At 30.5% G+C, this 18,638-nt stretch overlaps 1 protein-coding gene across 1 annotated transcript in view; it reads right to left on the bottom strand.

Moving 5' to 3' along the window:
- LOC148313086 (A disintegrin and metalloproteinase with thrombospondin motifs 1-like) overlaps positions 1-16,152 on the bottom strand; it is a 44,238-nt gene extending 28,086 nt beyond the window's left edge. The window contains exons 1-8 of the mRNA XM_088268245.1: positions 14,882-16,152; positions 13,223-13,332; positions 12,571-12,742; positions 10,309-10,474; positions 7,901-8,053; positions 7,100-7,210; positions 4,110-4,242; positions 2,777-2,955 (exon numbers count right to left, since the gene is read on the bottom strand). Coding sequence (XP_088124371.1) covers positions 2,777-2,955; positions 4,110-4,242; positions 7,100-7,210; positions 7,901-8,053; positions 10,309-10,474; positions 12,571-12,742; positions 13,223-13,332; positions 14,882-15,911 — 2,054 coding nt within the window. The 5' untranslated portion in view covers positions 15,912-16,152. The remainder of the gene's footprint in view (positions 1-2,776; positions 2,956-4,109; positions 4,243-7,099; positions 7,211-7,900; positions 8,054-10,308; positions 10,475-12,570; positions 12,743-13,222; positions 13,333-14,881) is intronic.
- Between the last annotated feature and the right edge of the window lie 2,486 nt (positions 16,153-18,638).

Raw genomic sequence — 18,638 nt, 5'->3', positions numbered from 1 at the left:
CCTCAAATAAATGTCACTTTTTATTGAGGATAATAGTGGAGACCATCAAATATTTTACTTTGCCATTTTAATAATGTGGTTTTATTTCTAAGCTAAATTAATAATAATTTTAAAATATTAGTGTTTTAAATTTAAATAATTTTAAAATATTTATGTTTTATAGTAAAACAAAAAAAAGATATTATTTATTTCCAATGACCCCTCTCCGCACTCAAATGATGTATAGGGCATTAGCATATATATTTGAAGGGATACAGATGATCTACGCAAATGATAATAGCAGTAATAGCTAGGATGCTCAAGGTTGCATTCAGAAAATCATACATGCTGATGTCACTTGGATATTGCTAATATATACTTGGAGGTACTTGGATGTTAGAAACAAAAAAAATATGCACGTTAATTTATTGAATTGGTATTCCTTTTGTCCTAGATACCCATAATTGTAATGTAAGATAATTTTAATTATAACATTTGTTTAAAACAGTCAAAATTCTAACATCATGTGGTAGTACATTTTTTTTATAACAAAGATGATTTCACAAAATTCATAGATGTATTTTTAGAACTTATTGTATATACCAAATATGAACAAGACGAAAATGGAGGCAATATTACTGTTACCAAAATAAATAGATTCAATAAAATCATAAATCCTATTTCATATTAATAACCATAAATATATGCATGAACACACATCACATACCAATTTATAAAAGATACCCGACTACATTTTAGCAATACAAATACAATTTGCATTAACTATCGTTCAGATGGTACCTCTTCACCCTTATATTAAACTCACAAAAAAATATTTAAATAAATATATTTTTGGAAGTATCCAATGTTGGATTCCAATTCCACGTTTTATTAAAGTTGGTTATTATTTACGATTGTTATGCTCGTGAGTTACGAAATATGATTCCAACTTACTTTTGGACGAGAATTTAAGCTCCATTTAAAAGGAGGGAAGGATTTCAATTTACGTTTATTAAATGTTGCGTAAGTAAATATTAGAGAATGTTTTCAAACCCCTATTGACGCAAGCGACACGAGAGAGGAATACGAAATGGTCTTTAATTTAACGGATTCCCTTGTCGCTTGGGCCATTTTTCTTTTTTAATCGTATCCAGATAACCCTATTACAACTTTCTCTCAGACTGATCCTAGGAAGAATTGTATATTAAAATTAAACTTAGTTTGGTATTAATTTTTCCCAGTATTTCATGGGTTTAAAAAATTTATGTACGCGGTTGTAAATTTATGCATAGAACACAAAATAAAATAATAAAGGATTGGTTTTTACCGAAATTAAAGTCTACGTTACGTTTATACACATATGTAATAATTCAGTAATATAATTTTACAATTTAGTAATATACTAACTTTAAGTGTATAAAAAAATTAGGAACAAGTATATAAACACACGCAAAGAATAAAATAACCGATCAAATTATAAGCTGCACAAAAATTGTAAACCAGGTTTTCATGCGTTTCTCAGTATTTTAAATATCCTGTTCGGATCTTGTATACAAACAAAAAAGTGTTAAATAAGCTGATCTAATCCATCAAACAATGATTTTTTAAGTCTTTCTAGTTGTATTTTATTGTTAAAAAAAGACACAAAAATTAATTTTGAATTAAATTGATTTTTATGTGTTTTTTTAACAGCAAAATTCAACTTAGTAGACTCAAAAAACCTGTGTTTGATTTAACATTTAAAATATAAATTAAAATGGAGTTCTACAAATTAAACACCAAATCTACAAATAATATTTTTTTGTAAAGAATAAAGCTTTGTTATTCTGCTCGATTAAGCTTTCTTTAGCGGTACGTAATATGAAATACGTTTTCCGCTTCGAATGTGCAAACTTGGGGCGACTACCCCTCGTCTCGTGGATCGCACATACCTACATCAAACATGAAAGTTGGTGGAGCGTGAAGCCCATAATCTCTATTGTGTACAACTTTCAGAGCTTAAGCCTTCGGATGTAACATTAAAGTAATATTAAGTCCACTTCTAACTATTACAACTTCGGAATTATATTAAACAGTAAAAGTGATAGTTCACACTTACACCAGATTAGAGACAGATATATATGTATGCTTTACTTTTCAATCCATGATATATCGTAAAATTTCATGAGTGTGAATCAAAATTTAACCATTTTAATTACAATTTACATTTTTAATCAATGTTTTACTAAGTAAATACCAATATTTCTTAAAATCTACCGTGACTCGTGTTTCCATGCATTCGGCATCATTTTCAAACACTGTACGGTGTTTGAAAATGATGCGGAATGCATAGAAACACGTGTCACAGTAGATTTTAAGAAACAGTAGTATTTAATAAGTAAAACATTAATTAAAAATAGATTGATTTTACCACAAAGTGACTGCCGAAACAATTAATAAAATTTACTTGTTAAGAACGACTATTTCTTCAAATCGATTGTGCCATGTGTTTTAATGCTTTCCGCATGATGCGCGTCATAAAAATTTTTGAGAAATAACAGTATTCACCAAGTAAAACTATTTTTGACATATTAACATAGATGAAGAAGAATGTGGCAGTCTGAAACATGACCGTCATAGGCTGGTTTAAGTAATCACTTTACACCCGTATAAAATTCCCGTAAACACTGGTTTAAAAATAATTTGAAAAATAATTATAATATTTACTTCAAACTCCCTCGAGTACTTTCAAAGAAAACCATACCTATACCAAAATATTACCTACCCCGAACAAATATAATGTAAAAAGCAAACTAACGGTGGGTTGTCACAGCGCCTTGTCCTGATGCGGACCCCGTACCCGCAAGGGCGCGAGCAGGCGCCCCACTCGGTCCAGTTGCCCCAGCCCCCCGCCCTGGGCTGCCTGGTGCCCCCCTCGCCGCCCTCCCCGCCCGACAGCCGCCCATCCACGTGCTGACAATATCCGTCCACACACCACTGAAAGAAATATCAATATGAAATACGAACAAAAAATTGATATCGGATCATAATGGAAAAATTCAAACTGATGTAAAATATACTTTCTTTCTGCTGATACGTCTTACGCTTAAAGTGCCAGCCTGAGATATTAAATTGTAAGTGATTATAATTTTTAAACGATAGTAAATTTTGTGAAAATTAAAAAGGGTAATATTGAATAAATATTTTAGTGAAAAATCACTTATATTTATTTATACCCTGGGAATCGAACCCCGGACCTCCAGTACGATAGCCAAGCTAGGACTATTAAAGGCATTAGCCGTAAATAAAATTTAAATTTAAATAATCTTAGATCACCCAAACGTGTTAATTTACAAATTTGACGTATTTGATCATTCAAATGTATGGAAAGAATAGTAAAAAAAGTGTTGTTAAATTTGCCGGATTGGATAGTAAATTAAATATGTTAAAATAAGAGTACAATTTATTTATTATTATGTATATATGTATGTATGTGTATTTACTAGGTGATCCCATTTAAAGGGGATGTTTAAAAAATGCACTGCAACAAAAAAATATATAAATTCCAAAATACAGATGTAATAAAACGAAAAACACCAAATGTGGAGAGTATTAATTTACCCGTTACCACTCCTATGTCGAGTGACGCTTGACATCATATTTACTATGCCAACTACGATGTTGAGTTTGGCTAGTATGAAATTTCTTTATTTGATCTATTTCGTAAATCAATTAAGTAATTAGCACTAGTTTCTTGAGTGTTTTCCGCAGATACTTTTTGGCACATTTTATAAATTTTATAAAATTAATTAACTTTGTTTTCACCACTTTTTTTACTAATTAAATTTAACCTACCGGTTTTGACAATACCTTGTCATTATCAGGGTTTATTTTAAATCAAAAATATCAAAAACATTAAAATACTCTCAGCAGAAACTTCCACACACTCCATAAAAAAAATTATAATATATATTTTTTTATGGAGTGTATGGAAGTTTTTGGTGAGAGTATTTTAATGTTTTTGATTTAAAATAAACCCTGATGATGACAAAGTATTGTCGAAACCGGTGGGTTAAATTATATAAATAAAAAAAAGTGGTGAAAACAAAGTAAATTAATTTTATAAAATTGGCACTAGTGTTGTAACATACCTTATCGAACCCACACTGCGTACCCTCAACGGGAGGCCCCTTCTTGGTGATACAGTACAGAGAAGAGTTCTTGTGTCCACACCACAGATGAGTGCATGGCTCTATATGCTCAAACTTCTGACACAGGCTGTATCTGAAACGTAAAAATTACTGTTTTGAAAAAATAATCTAAGAAACGTTAAGATTTCTTTTGATCTGGCAGCACTAAGCAGACCCGAGGGGAAATCTTAATTTGAGATATGTTTTGATTTAAATATATAAATATTTAATAAGTACACGACTACATACTCCAACGCCAATTCAGGGTTCGCCAATTTTATACCCGCGGACAAATGCCCGGAAACTTTTCTTTAAAAGAAACATCACTTTTGTTTTTATAAACAATATGATAATAAAAAATACATGTGACGAATGTGAGAGGAAAAACAGAACGAGGACGACGGAAAAAGACTTGGCACGATCAGATCAATCAGAACCTAAAATCTGGCGGTGTCAAAAGTCTGCGTAATCGGAAGGGCGTGTATGACTAGATATATGGATGTGAAGGAGGCGAGGAGTGTATGTCAGGGCAGAAGAGTGTGGCGTTCCATCCTCTCTGCCTACCCCTGCGGGGAAACGGCGTGATGGTAGTAGTAGTCATATTTAGCTCTCATTGCCTTACATTATTTTTCCCTATCACAAACAACAACGAAAAATCTGAAAACCAATTTTGCATTAAATTTTCTTGTAGACGTATCACTCATGTGGTTACATGCTTGCTAACTTTTTACATTTTACATAACTTTTAACTTTTTCATCCTTTTTTTTATTTTTTAAGTTTTTAATTCTATTTTTTTGTTTTAAATATTTTTTTTTTGTTTTCTGTTAGTCAAGTATTTTTTATTTTTTGTATTTTATATTAACACTTTTATTCTAGTTCTACTTCTTATAATATCTACTGTATTCTTGCGAGTGCTCTTTACTATGACCTTAATATAATGTATACCCACACACAGGCCATGCCTTTGTGGGATCTTTTTTGTATTTAGATTTTATATATATTTTCTGTATTTGTATTTATATTATGTTGGATAATGCAAAAGATGTGTAATAAAGTTTGTAAAAAAGTCACTTCTGAAATAACTGTTCACCTATCTTGAAATGTTTTATTTTATGGTGGACATACAACCGAAATACATATCGACGAATAAAAATTTTGCATCGAAAAAACTTATCTTATTAAATGTTTGAACATTTCGTACCGCTAACAAACTTATTTAATTTAATATATGAATATTCGTTACGTCAAAAATACTTATTTAATTAAAAGTATTAACATTTTGTATCGAAAAAACTTAATCAATTAAGTGTATGGACATTTCGTATCGAAAAAGCTTATTTAATTAAATGTATGAACATTTTGTATCGTGGGAAAACTAATTTAATTAAATGTATGAACATTTCGTTTCGTCGAAAAACTAATTTAATTAAATGTATGAACATTTCGTTTCGTCGAAAAACTAATTTAATTAAATGTATGAACATTTCGTTTCGTCGAAAAACTAATTTAATTAAATGTATGAACATTTCGTTTCGTCGAAAAACTAATTTAATTAAATGTATGAACATTTCGTTTCGTCGAAAAACTAATTTGATTCAATGTATGAACATTTCGTTTCGTCGAAAAACTAATTTAATTAAATGTATGAACATTTCGTTTCGTCGAAAAACTAATTTGATTCAATGTATGAACATTTCGTTTCGTCGAAAAACTAATTTAATTAAATGTATGAACATTTCGTTTCGTCGAAAAACTAATTTAATTCAATGCTTGGACATTTCGTACAGAAAAAAACTTATTTAATTAAATATATGAACATTTCGTATCTTCTGAAAACTTAATTAATTAAATGCAAGAACATTTCGTGAAATAAAATAAAATTCTTGCGGCTAGTATACAGTTTAAATCACACGGATAAATTGGGCGATTATACAAGATTACAGCGTAACTCGGTTTTTCTAAGGAATAAAATTCAGCCTATTTCCCCGATAAACCGGTTAAAAGCCCTTAATCCTCTTATTTAAGATTATTTTATCAGGGATTAAAATTTTCCGCGAGATCATTTAGAGGATTAATTAATTTGTGAAATTATTACATTTGAAAGTTTTGTTTGCGAAGATGACGAGACGGAATGTAAGACTAAGAGACGACCACCCCCTAAACTCTATAAATTATATAATTGTAAATAATTTTTGATTTTATTCGTTTAAATAACTCCCTTATGGAAAAAAGACTCTCGTATATCTTTCGACTTCAGAGTAAATTCATTTCACTTTTTTAAACACTGATTTTAACTAGCTTCGCTACAAGGGTAGACAGAGAGAACAGAACGCTAAAACAATATATCTTTGCTAACAACCTTCGCGTCTTCCACATTCATGCATCTCCTCGTACATACGCGGTGATTATTCCGACTCGTAACCTGATTTCTTCATTCCAACAAAGATGGCGGTTGTGAACTCATATGTAGTGTGTCACGAGATTGATCAATATATTGAATAGGAGTTCCAAAAAATGAGTAGTGTGGTTGTCGACCATGGGTAGAATTGGTGAATGTTGCACGTGTATAAAGTGATCACTTAACCAGCCTGTGATATAGCCCTGTATATGCCCAGACTTCCTTATTCTTCTTCATCTATGTTGAAATGACAAAAAAAGTTTTGTAAAGCTGTATCGACTATTTATCATCTAAAGACTTTATGTTATGTTATGTTATATCAACTAGGAAAGGACATTTATAAGTATTGTGGCATATTGTTTCAATGTGATGGCCACGTGTGGAGACATTAAGAATTATTGTATGAACGTGACAACGACGTCTATAAACCTTGTGCCCACAAAATGGTCAATGTAGAATACGTAAATTATCATGCCTGACCTTTTGAGAATGTGATTTGGATACCTAGCTCTCAAACCATACTTCGATAGGAGAAAAAGGTCAATATGTTACCCATCGCCGTATTCCATGCGGCATTGTTCGTCCATTGAAAATGTGTGTGTAGTTCCAGGCTGCAGAATTGTATGGTTTTTTCCAGGCGCATTCAGTAGACACGACCATTTACTGTAAGTTCAGATAAATTAATGAAATCTGATATGTTTACCATCCTACTCTAATGTTGTAAGTATTTTTTGGACACAGGACATAACATGTATTTCTAAATTTACATTGATGTCTATATGGCATGTTGTACGTGTATAAAGTGATCACTTAACCCTAAACGTGTTGAAACGTGATCACTTTAAGGCTTTTTTGATAAAAATTTAAATCATTTTATTCCGATTTTAAGATTTAAAGTAGACATGTAATATAACAAATAAACATATAAAAAAACTCGAGAAAAAATTAAAAACTAGCTAGTATACGTATACGAGTAAAACGTGGTCAGTTTTTCCTAAATAAATTGGAATTTTAATTACAATTATTGTATTATAAGTTTTTTTTTCTAAATTTGTTGTTAATCTTTATTTAATAATATCTCTCTTTTTTGTTGAATTTTATTTTCATATTTCTATATATTCAACGGTTTTCCTATAAAATATTTACTTGTATTTAAAAAATGTAATTTTGTCTCATTTAGTACAGGGATCATCCTTATCAATCAGGCAATGCACTCAAAGAATATTTATTATATAAAAATAAAGTATTAAAATAAAATATTACTAAAAATATACTCAGAGCCTTATAATATGTTTTATTGTATATTTAAAAAAAAAACATTACTCATAAAAAAAAACAAACAAATAAACTTACTTGAGGTTTCTATGGAATTCTTCTTTGGAACATGATGACCAGGCAAATCTATGGAAGTTAGCAGTGACCGTTGGTGCCATAATCGTTCCCCTCGTTACTTCATCGTCACACTTATTGCCCGCCTTCAAGTCACCATCGTGGGTCAATCCCAAACTGTTCAAGAAAACAAACAAATAAAATAAATAAGAAATTTAACAATAATAATTCTACTCATAACTGAACACATTAACTACCGATTTTCGGCGAAAAGCCGAATTTTTAGTCGAGTCGGCTTTTCACCGCCAACCCTAAATGACCAAACATCGATTTACGTATTAATATTTAAATCAAACAAAGATTTTTTGAGTCAACTAACTTAGTAAAACCAAAAATCTGTGTTTGATTTAAAAATTAATAAATAAATTTAAATGGAGTTCTACAAATTAAACGCCAAATCCATAAATAAACATCGATTTTCGGTTACAGGAAAAGTACAGGAAATAATTCTCACAATCACGTTTATCACTAAATCAAACTATTTATTTTTTAAATATATTTACTTTTACTACAAAATTTCAAAAACAAATAGGTACTCACAATTTTTTTTCAAATGTTCAAATGTCAAAATTTTTTTGTTTTCTAATAAAAACAAAATCTTTATAGTATGAACATTTTTTTCTCATAATTTCAACTGCCACTTGCCGCTATTAAAATTTTCTGACATCGATTAAAGGCTATCTTACTCAGGTTAGTGATACTAAACATTTTTTTCCTAAATTAATAATTAAATTTGCTTTGACTAGCGTTTAAATATTTTTCAAATATGGTTTCCGATCCATGAAAGCACATGTAAAATATTTCTGAAGAACTTGAATGAATATTGTTTACATACATTTGTATCGTCATGGTAAATTTAGAGCAATTAATATTTTTGTTAAAATTTGCATTTTTTCTTATAAGTAAAAATTTTATTGGATAAGTGTTTTAAAAAATTGGGAAACCAAGTGTTAAGCTTTGATTACTACGTCTCCAGTAAAACTTTCTGATAGCTAAACAAGGAGACGGACCTTAATCAAGCCCTCACAATTAAGTTAATCTGCAATTAGCGAAATAATTGTCTTGTCCACTAAAACTCCAGGAATAAATATTTATCTTCTCTGCTGTGGCCGTTCATGAATATTCATTGCTACAATTTAAGGGTGATAACGTGAAACGTGGTATTTTCTGTGCTCTGATTTTTAAGCACAGGATTATATTGAGCTTGAATTAAGCGAAAAGATTTTACACTTTGGATATTTTTACTCAGTTAACTTATTATTTAAGTACATACAATTTTTTTCCTTATATTATTATAAAACGTATTAATTTTTCATTTTTAATACGTAACATGTAACTTTTTTGTGAGGTCGAACATGCAACTTAAGAATAATAATAAATTTTAATATAAATGCGTGGCTAAGCTTCTGAACACGTGGTTTAGATATTGTTACTTCCGATGTCAAACTGTTTCCATGATTTAAAAAGTGAAAAATATATTTATTTATTTTTGATATTTAAACATACTTATATTAAAATGAAAATAATTATTTACAACTTTAATAACATATATTGAAAAAAACAATGAAAAATTCTAAAAATACAAGAATTTAAATCACGAGTGTTCCTTTTCTTAGACCGAAATCTCCACCTAAATGGTGCATAGGGCACTGCATTAAATTGATACAAGGCTATTTTGATCATTCATTGTGTGAACGTGAGGTGGTATCATTCATGTACTCCAGATTTTTCGATTGAGGAATGGAATATATTTGAGGGGATTGTGATGACAAACGTGAAATACATAATTTTATGTGGGAAAGGAAATAGAGAAGGAACGAATGCTAGAACATATTATAGAAGCAAACAAAATTATTATTTTAATAAATAAGAAATTGAAAATTAAAAGCAAATATTTATATCGTTGAATTTTCAACTTTCCGGCTTCTATGAAGTAATGAAATGGAATTAATTTCATGTAAACAATTCTGTACTTCTGATTCATTAATTCCAATTAAATTATACTACTTTATTGATCTCGAGAGTTGATAATTCAAAGTGAACTTTCACCATAAAATTTTGAAGGGGTTATTCTCTATTATATCTGCCTCTTCTTTAGTATCATTTTAAATGTAATATTAATAAAAAATCGTGAATTAAACTTAAAATCGCAAAAGTTTTTATGAAAATCAGTGTGTGCAAAGACCGTTGCTCTAATAGTGCCGTACTCTGAAAAATCGTTGAACTACATAGTATTGTCAGCAAAGTTTCTTTTACCGTAAACTTTTACTTACAAATGATATATTTATTAGATTAGAAAATTTAAAGAAATGGGGTGGTGAATCAAAATGAATAGTAATAAAATTAGAAACTTAAAAAACACTATTTCATACATGTGTGCCATCTCATGAGCAATGATGAAAGCACTGGCGAGTCCTTCGTCCTTATTGAGCGCTGTGCTTCGGGCTCTATCGCAGGCTCCAGCAACAGGAGCATATCCTGACGGACCTCCGAGGTATTCTCTTGTCAACCAGACTGCTACATCATGAGGGTTTTCATCTAAATGACAATTTTAAAATCTGTTTTTTATCTTACATATATTTACGATTTAAGTTTCATACATTTCTTGATGGATAACACAATAACTTTATAGTTTTGACCACTGAACGAGTTTCATTGTTACACATGTCATCAGACTGACATTAATATTAAATCGTTTTTGTCTAAAAAATTATATAAAACCATGGGTTTTAACCCCTGCCTTGTTATGTTTTTAACTAATGCATAGGGTGGCACAAAATTAATCACCTTATCGGAATATGTTATAACTTTTACAAATTGTGTCGTACGTCAGTCATATTTGAGATTTGTAAATTAAACAGCTGCAGTATACAAACAGATTGATAAAACGGACATAAATTAAACAGCTGCAGTATACAAACAGATTGATAAAACGGACATAAATGTGTATCAACACTGGCGGCAGCCCATGACGGATATCATATTTTCCACTAAACGATAAAAAATTGTGAAGATCTAAATGAAGATTTCCATTGCTCAAAATTATAATTTTTTTTAGAAAGAAAGTTATTCATATGATTAATTTTGACCCCCTATATATAAAACAATATAATTTTGTCTAGCCTCCCACCAGATTCTGCGTTTAAATCTTATGGTTCTATGGGTGTTTTGTAGTATGTTTTTGGTAATTTGTCCGTTGATTAACTCGAATATGTTTTCCTTGATTTAACTGAATAAGGAATGTCCGCCTCCGTAGTGTAATGGTCAGCATGCTCGGCTACCGTTCTGGAGGTCCCGGGTTCGATTCCCAAGGGGGGTAAAATAAATATAAGTGATTTTTTCACTGTAATATTTATTCAATATTACCATGGACTGGTACCTAAAGCGGAGGGCTGAACACCTTTCCTTCATGTGTAAACGATCAAGATAACACTGCGTTAATATGACACAGTGCCCTATGCACCATTGGGGTGCGGATAAGGGTTTTATTATTTTTTTATTATTATTATTATTATATTATTATTATTATTATTATTACAACTGAATGAGGAAAGGATAAGGGTTTTATTATTATTATTATTATTATATTATTATTATTATTACTATTACAACTGAATGAGGAAAGGATACAAGGGAGTGAAAACCAGTCTTAGGTATTTTTTCTTCTTAAAGGCTTTCGGTTTTAAGGTCAAATTTAAACGCCAGTTTATAATACTCGTACTAGATGGGGACAGCAAATAATCATGAGAGTCACCCACGAGGAATTTTTCATAATACGTAACAAATAGTATAACATCGTTACGAGAACCAATTTCGAAAGATTGTTCTTGAATCACTATAACTTCACTAGAGACATCTATTGGTGAGATGAAAAGATGCTTTTTTCATCTCACCAATAGATGTCTATAGTAACGAGATATACTCGTATTGATAATTTTACATTTGGTGAGATTTTTATAGTGCAAAACGCAAAATCTCTCACTGCGATAGCTTGAGGCAGTAAGTTGAATCCTACTGATACAAGCTTCCAACATAATTCTGAAACAATAAATATTTATGTTTTAAATATTGAATCAAACACTGATATTTTTTAGTCCACTAAATTGTATTTTGTCCGCCTCCGTAGTGTATTCGTTAGCAAGCTCAGCTACCGTTCCGGAGTTCCCGGGTTCGATTCCCAGGGGGGGCCAAATAAATATAAGTGATTTTTTTTACTGTAATATGAATTCAATATTACCCTAGACTGGTACCTGAAGCGGAGGGCTGATCACCTTTCCTTCATGTGTAAACGATCAAAATAACACGCGTCTATATGAAACAGTGCCCTATGCACCATTGGGATGCGAATAAGGTTTTAAAAAATATATTTTATTGTTAAAAAACCGATAAAAGTCAATTTTGTGAAGATTGTTTCACCTAGTTATGGCATTTTCAAACGAATGAAATGCCATAACTAAGCGAATCAACTGTCACAAAATTGATTTTCATGTGTTTTTTCTCATAAAATCTCAAAAACTCAAAAAATCAGTGTTTGATTTAACATTTAAAACACAAATTAATATGCCAAACCTATAAATAAATTATAAATTTGTTTTTTTTTTTAAATTCATAAGAATTATCAAATTAATAATTACCATAGCTGAGTTTTCCAATTAGCCGATAATTCCATCTATTGACGTCTTCCAATGATTTCTTGGCATTTCCTTCCTCAATCATAGAGTCCTTCTTATCATCGTAAAATATCAGTCGAGCCAAGACAAGGTTAAGGTTCGCATCCAAAGAAGGGTCCTTATAAATAGCGCTCACCTTGTTGAAAAGTAATTCGTATATATTAAATTATGCAAATTAAAATAAAGAAGTATATATTAACAACAAATAACTAGTCAAATTATAAGCTGCATAAAAAATTAAATCAAGTTTTTATGCGAGTCTTAAGTACATATATGAATATTATCCAGGATTCAGACAAATAAAGTCTCTGCTTAATAAAAGCTTTCCTCGATCCAACATATATGGCTGTTGTGAACTTATATGTACTGTGTCATGAGATTGATCAATATAATATCTAGAAGTTTAAAAAAAATAGTAGTGTGGTTGTCAATCATGGGTAGAATGGTTAATGTTGCACGTGTGCAAAGTGTTCACTTAACCAGCCTATGACAAGTTACAAGCCCTGTTAATACTCAGACTTCCAAATTCTTCTTCATTTATGTTTAGATATAAAAAATGTAAGTATATATTCATTTGATATTATGTTCTAAGTTAAAATAAAAACTTTATACTTACGATATTAAGTAACGCCATGATGTATTGTCTTATCCTGTCTTTTCCATGGAAATCAATGACAGTATAATCCACGGCAAGAGCTATTTCCAACCATTTTTCAATCACGGGTTCTGTTCAGGGTTAAATAATAATTTAAATATTTCAAAATAAATGACATAAAGCAAAATAAAATGTAACCCTCTAAAAGATCCTTGTGTACATACATTAACTCTGTTTAAACATGTTTTCTCTTGCCAAAAAGTACATACTAAATGAAAATACGACCATTTTCTCACTCCTTTCAAGAACGTCATAAATCGAAAAAATTGATTTTTCAGGAGAACTTTCTTAAAGTTTAAAAATATTTAACACAATGTATTAAACATAAATATCAAGCCACTTATTGAACATTTTACTGTGCAACAGATCTTTTTAGGTTTTTTCTCAATTTAAAAAATATTTAGTATATCTCAAAAAATAATAAAACCATACCTTTTCTTCAAAATGCAAAAACAATACTTTTTGCCCTGTAGCGGGTTAATATTTAGTTAAAATATGCCTTTTTGCTGGGATATAGTACATTTTCTGGGCATTCCGAAAACATGCACAACTGAAAATTGACGATTTTTAATTTATGACGTTCTTGAAAGGAGTGAGCGAATTGTCACCCATGCATTCTACTACATATTATCAAATTAATATCATTATTCATCTATTAATTGTCTGATATGAACCTAAATTGTCTAGAAATATATATAAACGCAACTCATATCCCTACATTTAACGAAATAAGTTGATATTTATAAAAAAAAATTAAACTATATCTTTGCGTAGAAATTTCACTTTTGTCTACATTTGACCTGATGATGGAATGGTCGTTCCCAAACCAGTAATCATGAAGTATCGTTTTTCAGTGTTATTATATAAAGTGATCGATGAATGATAAGGAGAGTATTATTTTACTTTACCATAAACTTGACGATCCTTTTAATGTACAAAAAATAAAGATTTATGCTTTTTATTTAATTGCAGTACAGATATTATATCTAATATCTTTGCTGCAATTTCTTGAAGAATCGTCGGTTAGACTAACATATGGCTTTGCGAAATAAAATTTCTTTTAATTAAAGTTATTGAGGAATCCATTGAAAATGATTAAATTACATTTATTGTCTTTTTTCGAATCATTACCTATGTTATATAAGAAAACATTGTTTCATTCTCTAAAAATGTCAAATACACGCGTTGTTGAAAATTGCGAAACATTACGTCACAATAACAGAACAAAGACGAGTCACAACACAATATATTTTTCGATCACATAATAAGGTTGGGTCTGTTTTTTCAATTTTTCAAAGATAATTGTAAAGCATTCTTATACAATATACCCAAATAGAAAACTTTTAAACTTAATCAAAATGTTTTGTGTTTATTTGTTCCATATTATGAAATTTAATTAATTATGTTTTTAATTTAAGATTTACTTAGTAAATACCACTTTTTCTTAAAATCTATTGTGACACATGCTTCGATACATTATACATCATTTTCAAATACCGCATGAAAACGGTGAAACACGTGTCACAATAGATTTTAAGAAATAGTGGTATTTACTAAGTAATACTTAAATTAAAAATGGATAGATTTTACCACTAAGTACAATTAATGAAATATTTCCACCTGGGTATGGTCTGGTCTCCCAAGTAAGGTCTGCGAAGTATCCAAGTTCATCTCCATCATCCTTCCTACTCCAATGCTCGCTAACCCGCGGTTCAGAATAATCATAATCATCGTAACTATTATTCTCGACGACACTTTTATCCACCTTCTTGGTCGTTCCTTCCACGTCCTCATCCGTAAAATTAAAATTCACGTCATCCAGGATGGTGTCTCCGGTAAGATTAAACACTGCCTCCTTCTCGCAGTGCGTGCACCGTTTCCTCTTATTTACTTTTCTCTTTTCCTCCACGCCTAATGGGACTTTTCTTTTATCTTTTCCCTGCCAATTTCCGGTTCCACTCCGTGAATTCTCTCTGGGGATTTTTCCATCGGGGCGAGAGAGATTTGAATCCGAGCCACTCTCAGATATTGAGTCATTAGCGTCTGGGTCGTATTTCACCCCCCTCGGGTCTTTGAATCCTTCTACACTTGGCAATTTGGCTTTATAGACAATATGTCCGTCAGTTGGATAAGCAGTTGGTTCGATGAAATAAGACTTTCCAGCCGCTGTGAAAAAGCCGTAATAGAAGCTCAGATTGCATATCGTCACGGCTGCCTTTGACTCGGGCTCGTTAAAAATATAACCCGTATAAAATCGGCAACTTGTGGCTTGTTCTTTCAGTTCCGGTACTTTTTTTTCTTTGTTATCAGTTACCCAAGTTTCCGCAAATTTGTTGCCGAAAGAAAAATGTTTATTTTCTTCCAGCAAAATAATCCAGTCTTCAATTTCGATAGTGACAGCATTTTGTGCGAAAACGAGCTTTTCTAGATTATTTTCGATATCTGATTCTGAATCGTTAATAGCTCTTTTATTTCTTCTGTTATATTTAAAATTATCATTCGATAAAGTTTTCGGTTGGACGATGATATTATTGAAGGTATTTTGTTGATCGGACACCAAATAGAAATCATCTAAATTAATTCCATTGTTAGAACTTTCCACAGCACAAAAAACACCGAGCAAAATGAGTATTTTCGGATACTGCACCATTTTTAGGAGCGAAAAAAATCAACGTGGGAACATTTCGGAACTTCACAATTTGGAATAACTCACTGTATTTTGTTTTGAAAACGACGAGCTGTTGAACAGACCAGAGGAAAAGTAGAATAAATGTTTGAATAGTACTGAAAACAGACGGCTAAACTCGTATCTCGTCAGAACCGCTTGCTATGAACGTTTGTCCTTTGTGTCTCATACGTGCGATAGAGATGAATGCAAGATAAACACTAGTGCGGCCCATAATATAAAGCGAACACTGTTCTCTCTATTGGATACCAGAGTAATTAAAACTCCCTGGTACAGCATGTGGTACCAAGTACTTAATGCAATTGAATTGTGTATTTTAAAAACGATACAAGTCTACCAAGTGTAATATTACCAAATTAACCAGCTGCCTGACATATATAAAATAAAACCCATTCGGGGATCCAAAATAAATGATCTGAGAAGGTACTTTTTGGAAAGATTTATATGTAGTGATTAGTCATATTTTCTAATTTTGTTTTTACCTTTTGTTTGTTATATTCTCTCATTTTTTATATTTTCTCATTTGTTTATTTTAAATATGCTTCTTACCTTATGTTTTCTCATTTACTTATTTTAAATAGGCTTCTTGTGCCTATTAAATATACCTATTTATTTTTATATTTTGCCATGTATTAGTATTAGTTTTGGTTATTTAAGTAAAAAATCTTTTTTGGTACTTTATTATTTGTGTTCCAGTCTTGTTAACCTTAATTCTATGTCCCAAAATGAGGAATAGAAATTACTCATCGGGAATATTATATGTATATTTGATTTATGTATGTAATATGTTTTTAAATAAATAAATAAAATAAAAATATTACAAGAGAGTGAAAATGTATCTGCTGTCAATGTAGTTTTGTAGGAATTTTTTTATTCTAACCACATATTTTAAGAAAAAAAAAAACAAAAATTTCATTTATATCATATAGTATCAATTATAAAATTTTAGTAATAAAAACCACGATGTATTTAAAACACTTAAGTAATAAGAAACAAAAATATTACCGGATTTATATGATTTTTTTTCATTAGAATAGAAGCATTGATAAATTTATACGGGTATCTCAATTACGAGAAAATTAAAAGTGTTAAATTAATCAAATAAAAAACAAAATGGCCCCTTATAAAACATTTTATTTTGAGCTTCTAACAAAAAAAGTTAGTATCGCAAAAATATTTATAAATATGTATATGTACATAAACGTAACTTATTTTCGTGAACATTTGTAACTTATAACGTTTTTGAAGTACAGTGTTCAATTATAAATGTCACTTTAATTTAAGTGGTTAGATTAATATTATACACAAATGAATGGAGACCGTTTTCATTAATTTAGAAATAAGTACGTTTACACTATCTTGAATGAAATAAAATAACCAATTTTTTTTAGATAATTTTCTGACGTTAATATGTATTTATTACTTTTACTTAATATCAATCTAAAACATGTATTTATTTTTATTTTACTTGGTACATAACACTATTTCTTAAAATCTATTGTCTTTATCAAGAACTGTAAACTGTGTATGAAAGTCTTTATGTTCGTAGAAAGTATTAAAAAAAAATCAGTAGTAACATAAAAAATAGGAGAAGAGGCATTAGTCATTGTCGAATTGTTTATTATGCGTTTTTTATCAAAATATTTCTGAATTTCTGTTGATTCAAAATATGAAAGTTTTTTTTCTTTTCGTATTATTAATTTCATAATAACAACAAAATATCTTAAATAGTCTACCTCCGTAGTGTAGCGGCCAGCACGTTTATCAATCGTTCTGGAGGTCTCGGGTTCGATTCAGAGGGGGGTAAAAATAAATCATTTTCACTCAAATATTTATCACTCTTGACTGGTAACTGAAGCTAAGGTAACTTGATAGGACTGATCATATTTCCTTCCTGTATTATATTTCACGATCAGGATAATACTGGTTACATACGATGCATTATCGATTGCGCGGTATGATCGATAATCCTGAAATTATCCAGAGCATTGGTCTGTATGTTCCCGATAGTTACCTAAGACAGCGTCGGCATAGATTGTTTCAGATTCCTATACACAGGACCAACCTGCCGATGGTTATGCCTGTAGGAAGAGCTACCGCTATGTTGAACAATATCACATTGGATATTGATCTGTTCCATGTGTCCGAAGGAGTTTTCCGAAGCGAGATTCTTCTACACATTTAACAAGAGTCTTCTTGTGTAATTTTTAATTTGTTTTTTTTTTTTTAATGTATACGCCTTAAATGTTTGTTTGTAATGTATATATTAATTATTGAATAAATTGAAATTGAAATTGAAAAAAAAATGCAGTGCCCTATGCACCATTGAGTGCGTATAAGGAAGAAGAAATATTATAAAAATCATAACTTGACGTACAGTTTCAGTGTGTCCAAATACTAGTTCAAAAATCTTGATTGACAGTCTATTGGTTAGCCTATACTGTATTAGGCTAGACCTGCAGGCGTTGGTGACAAAAGTGTATAATGTGTGCAAGGAATGTGATCTATTGATGAATGTTAGCAAATCCAAGATTATGGTTTTTGAAAGAGAAGAATGCAGATCTGAATGTGAAATATTGGTAAACGGAGAGATTTTGGAACAGGTAGATGATTTCGTGTATTTGGGTAGTATGCTTTCTAGGGATGGAAAGATTGATAAAGACATAGAAAGGAGAGTGAATGCTGGGAACA

Source organism: Brachycentrus maculatus, unplaced genomic scaffold (assembly GCF_059751285.1).
Source record: "Brachycentrus maculatus isolate JH-2025_06_01 unplaced genomic scaffold, ASM5975128v1 h1tg000023l, whole genome shotgun sequence".
NCBI lineage: Eukaryota > Metazoa > Arthropoda > Insecta > Trichoptera > Brachycentridae > Brachycentrus > Brachycentrus maculatus.
The sequence above is the reverse complement of the archived record's forward strand: the minus strand, read 5'-3'. Positions and strand labels throughout refer to the sequence as shown.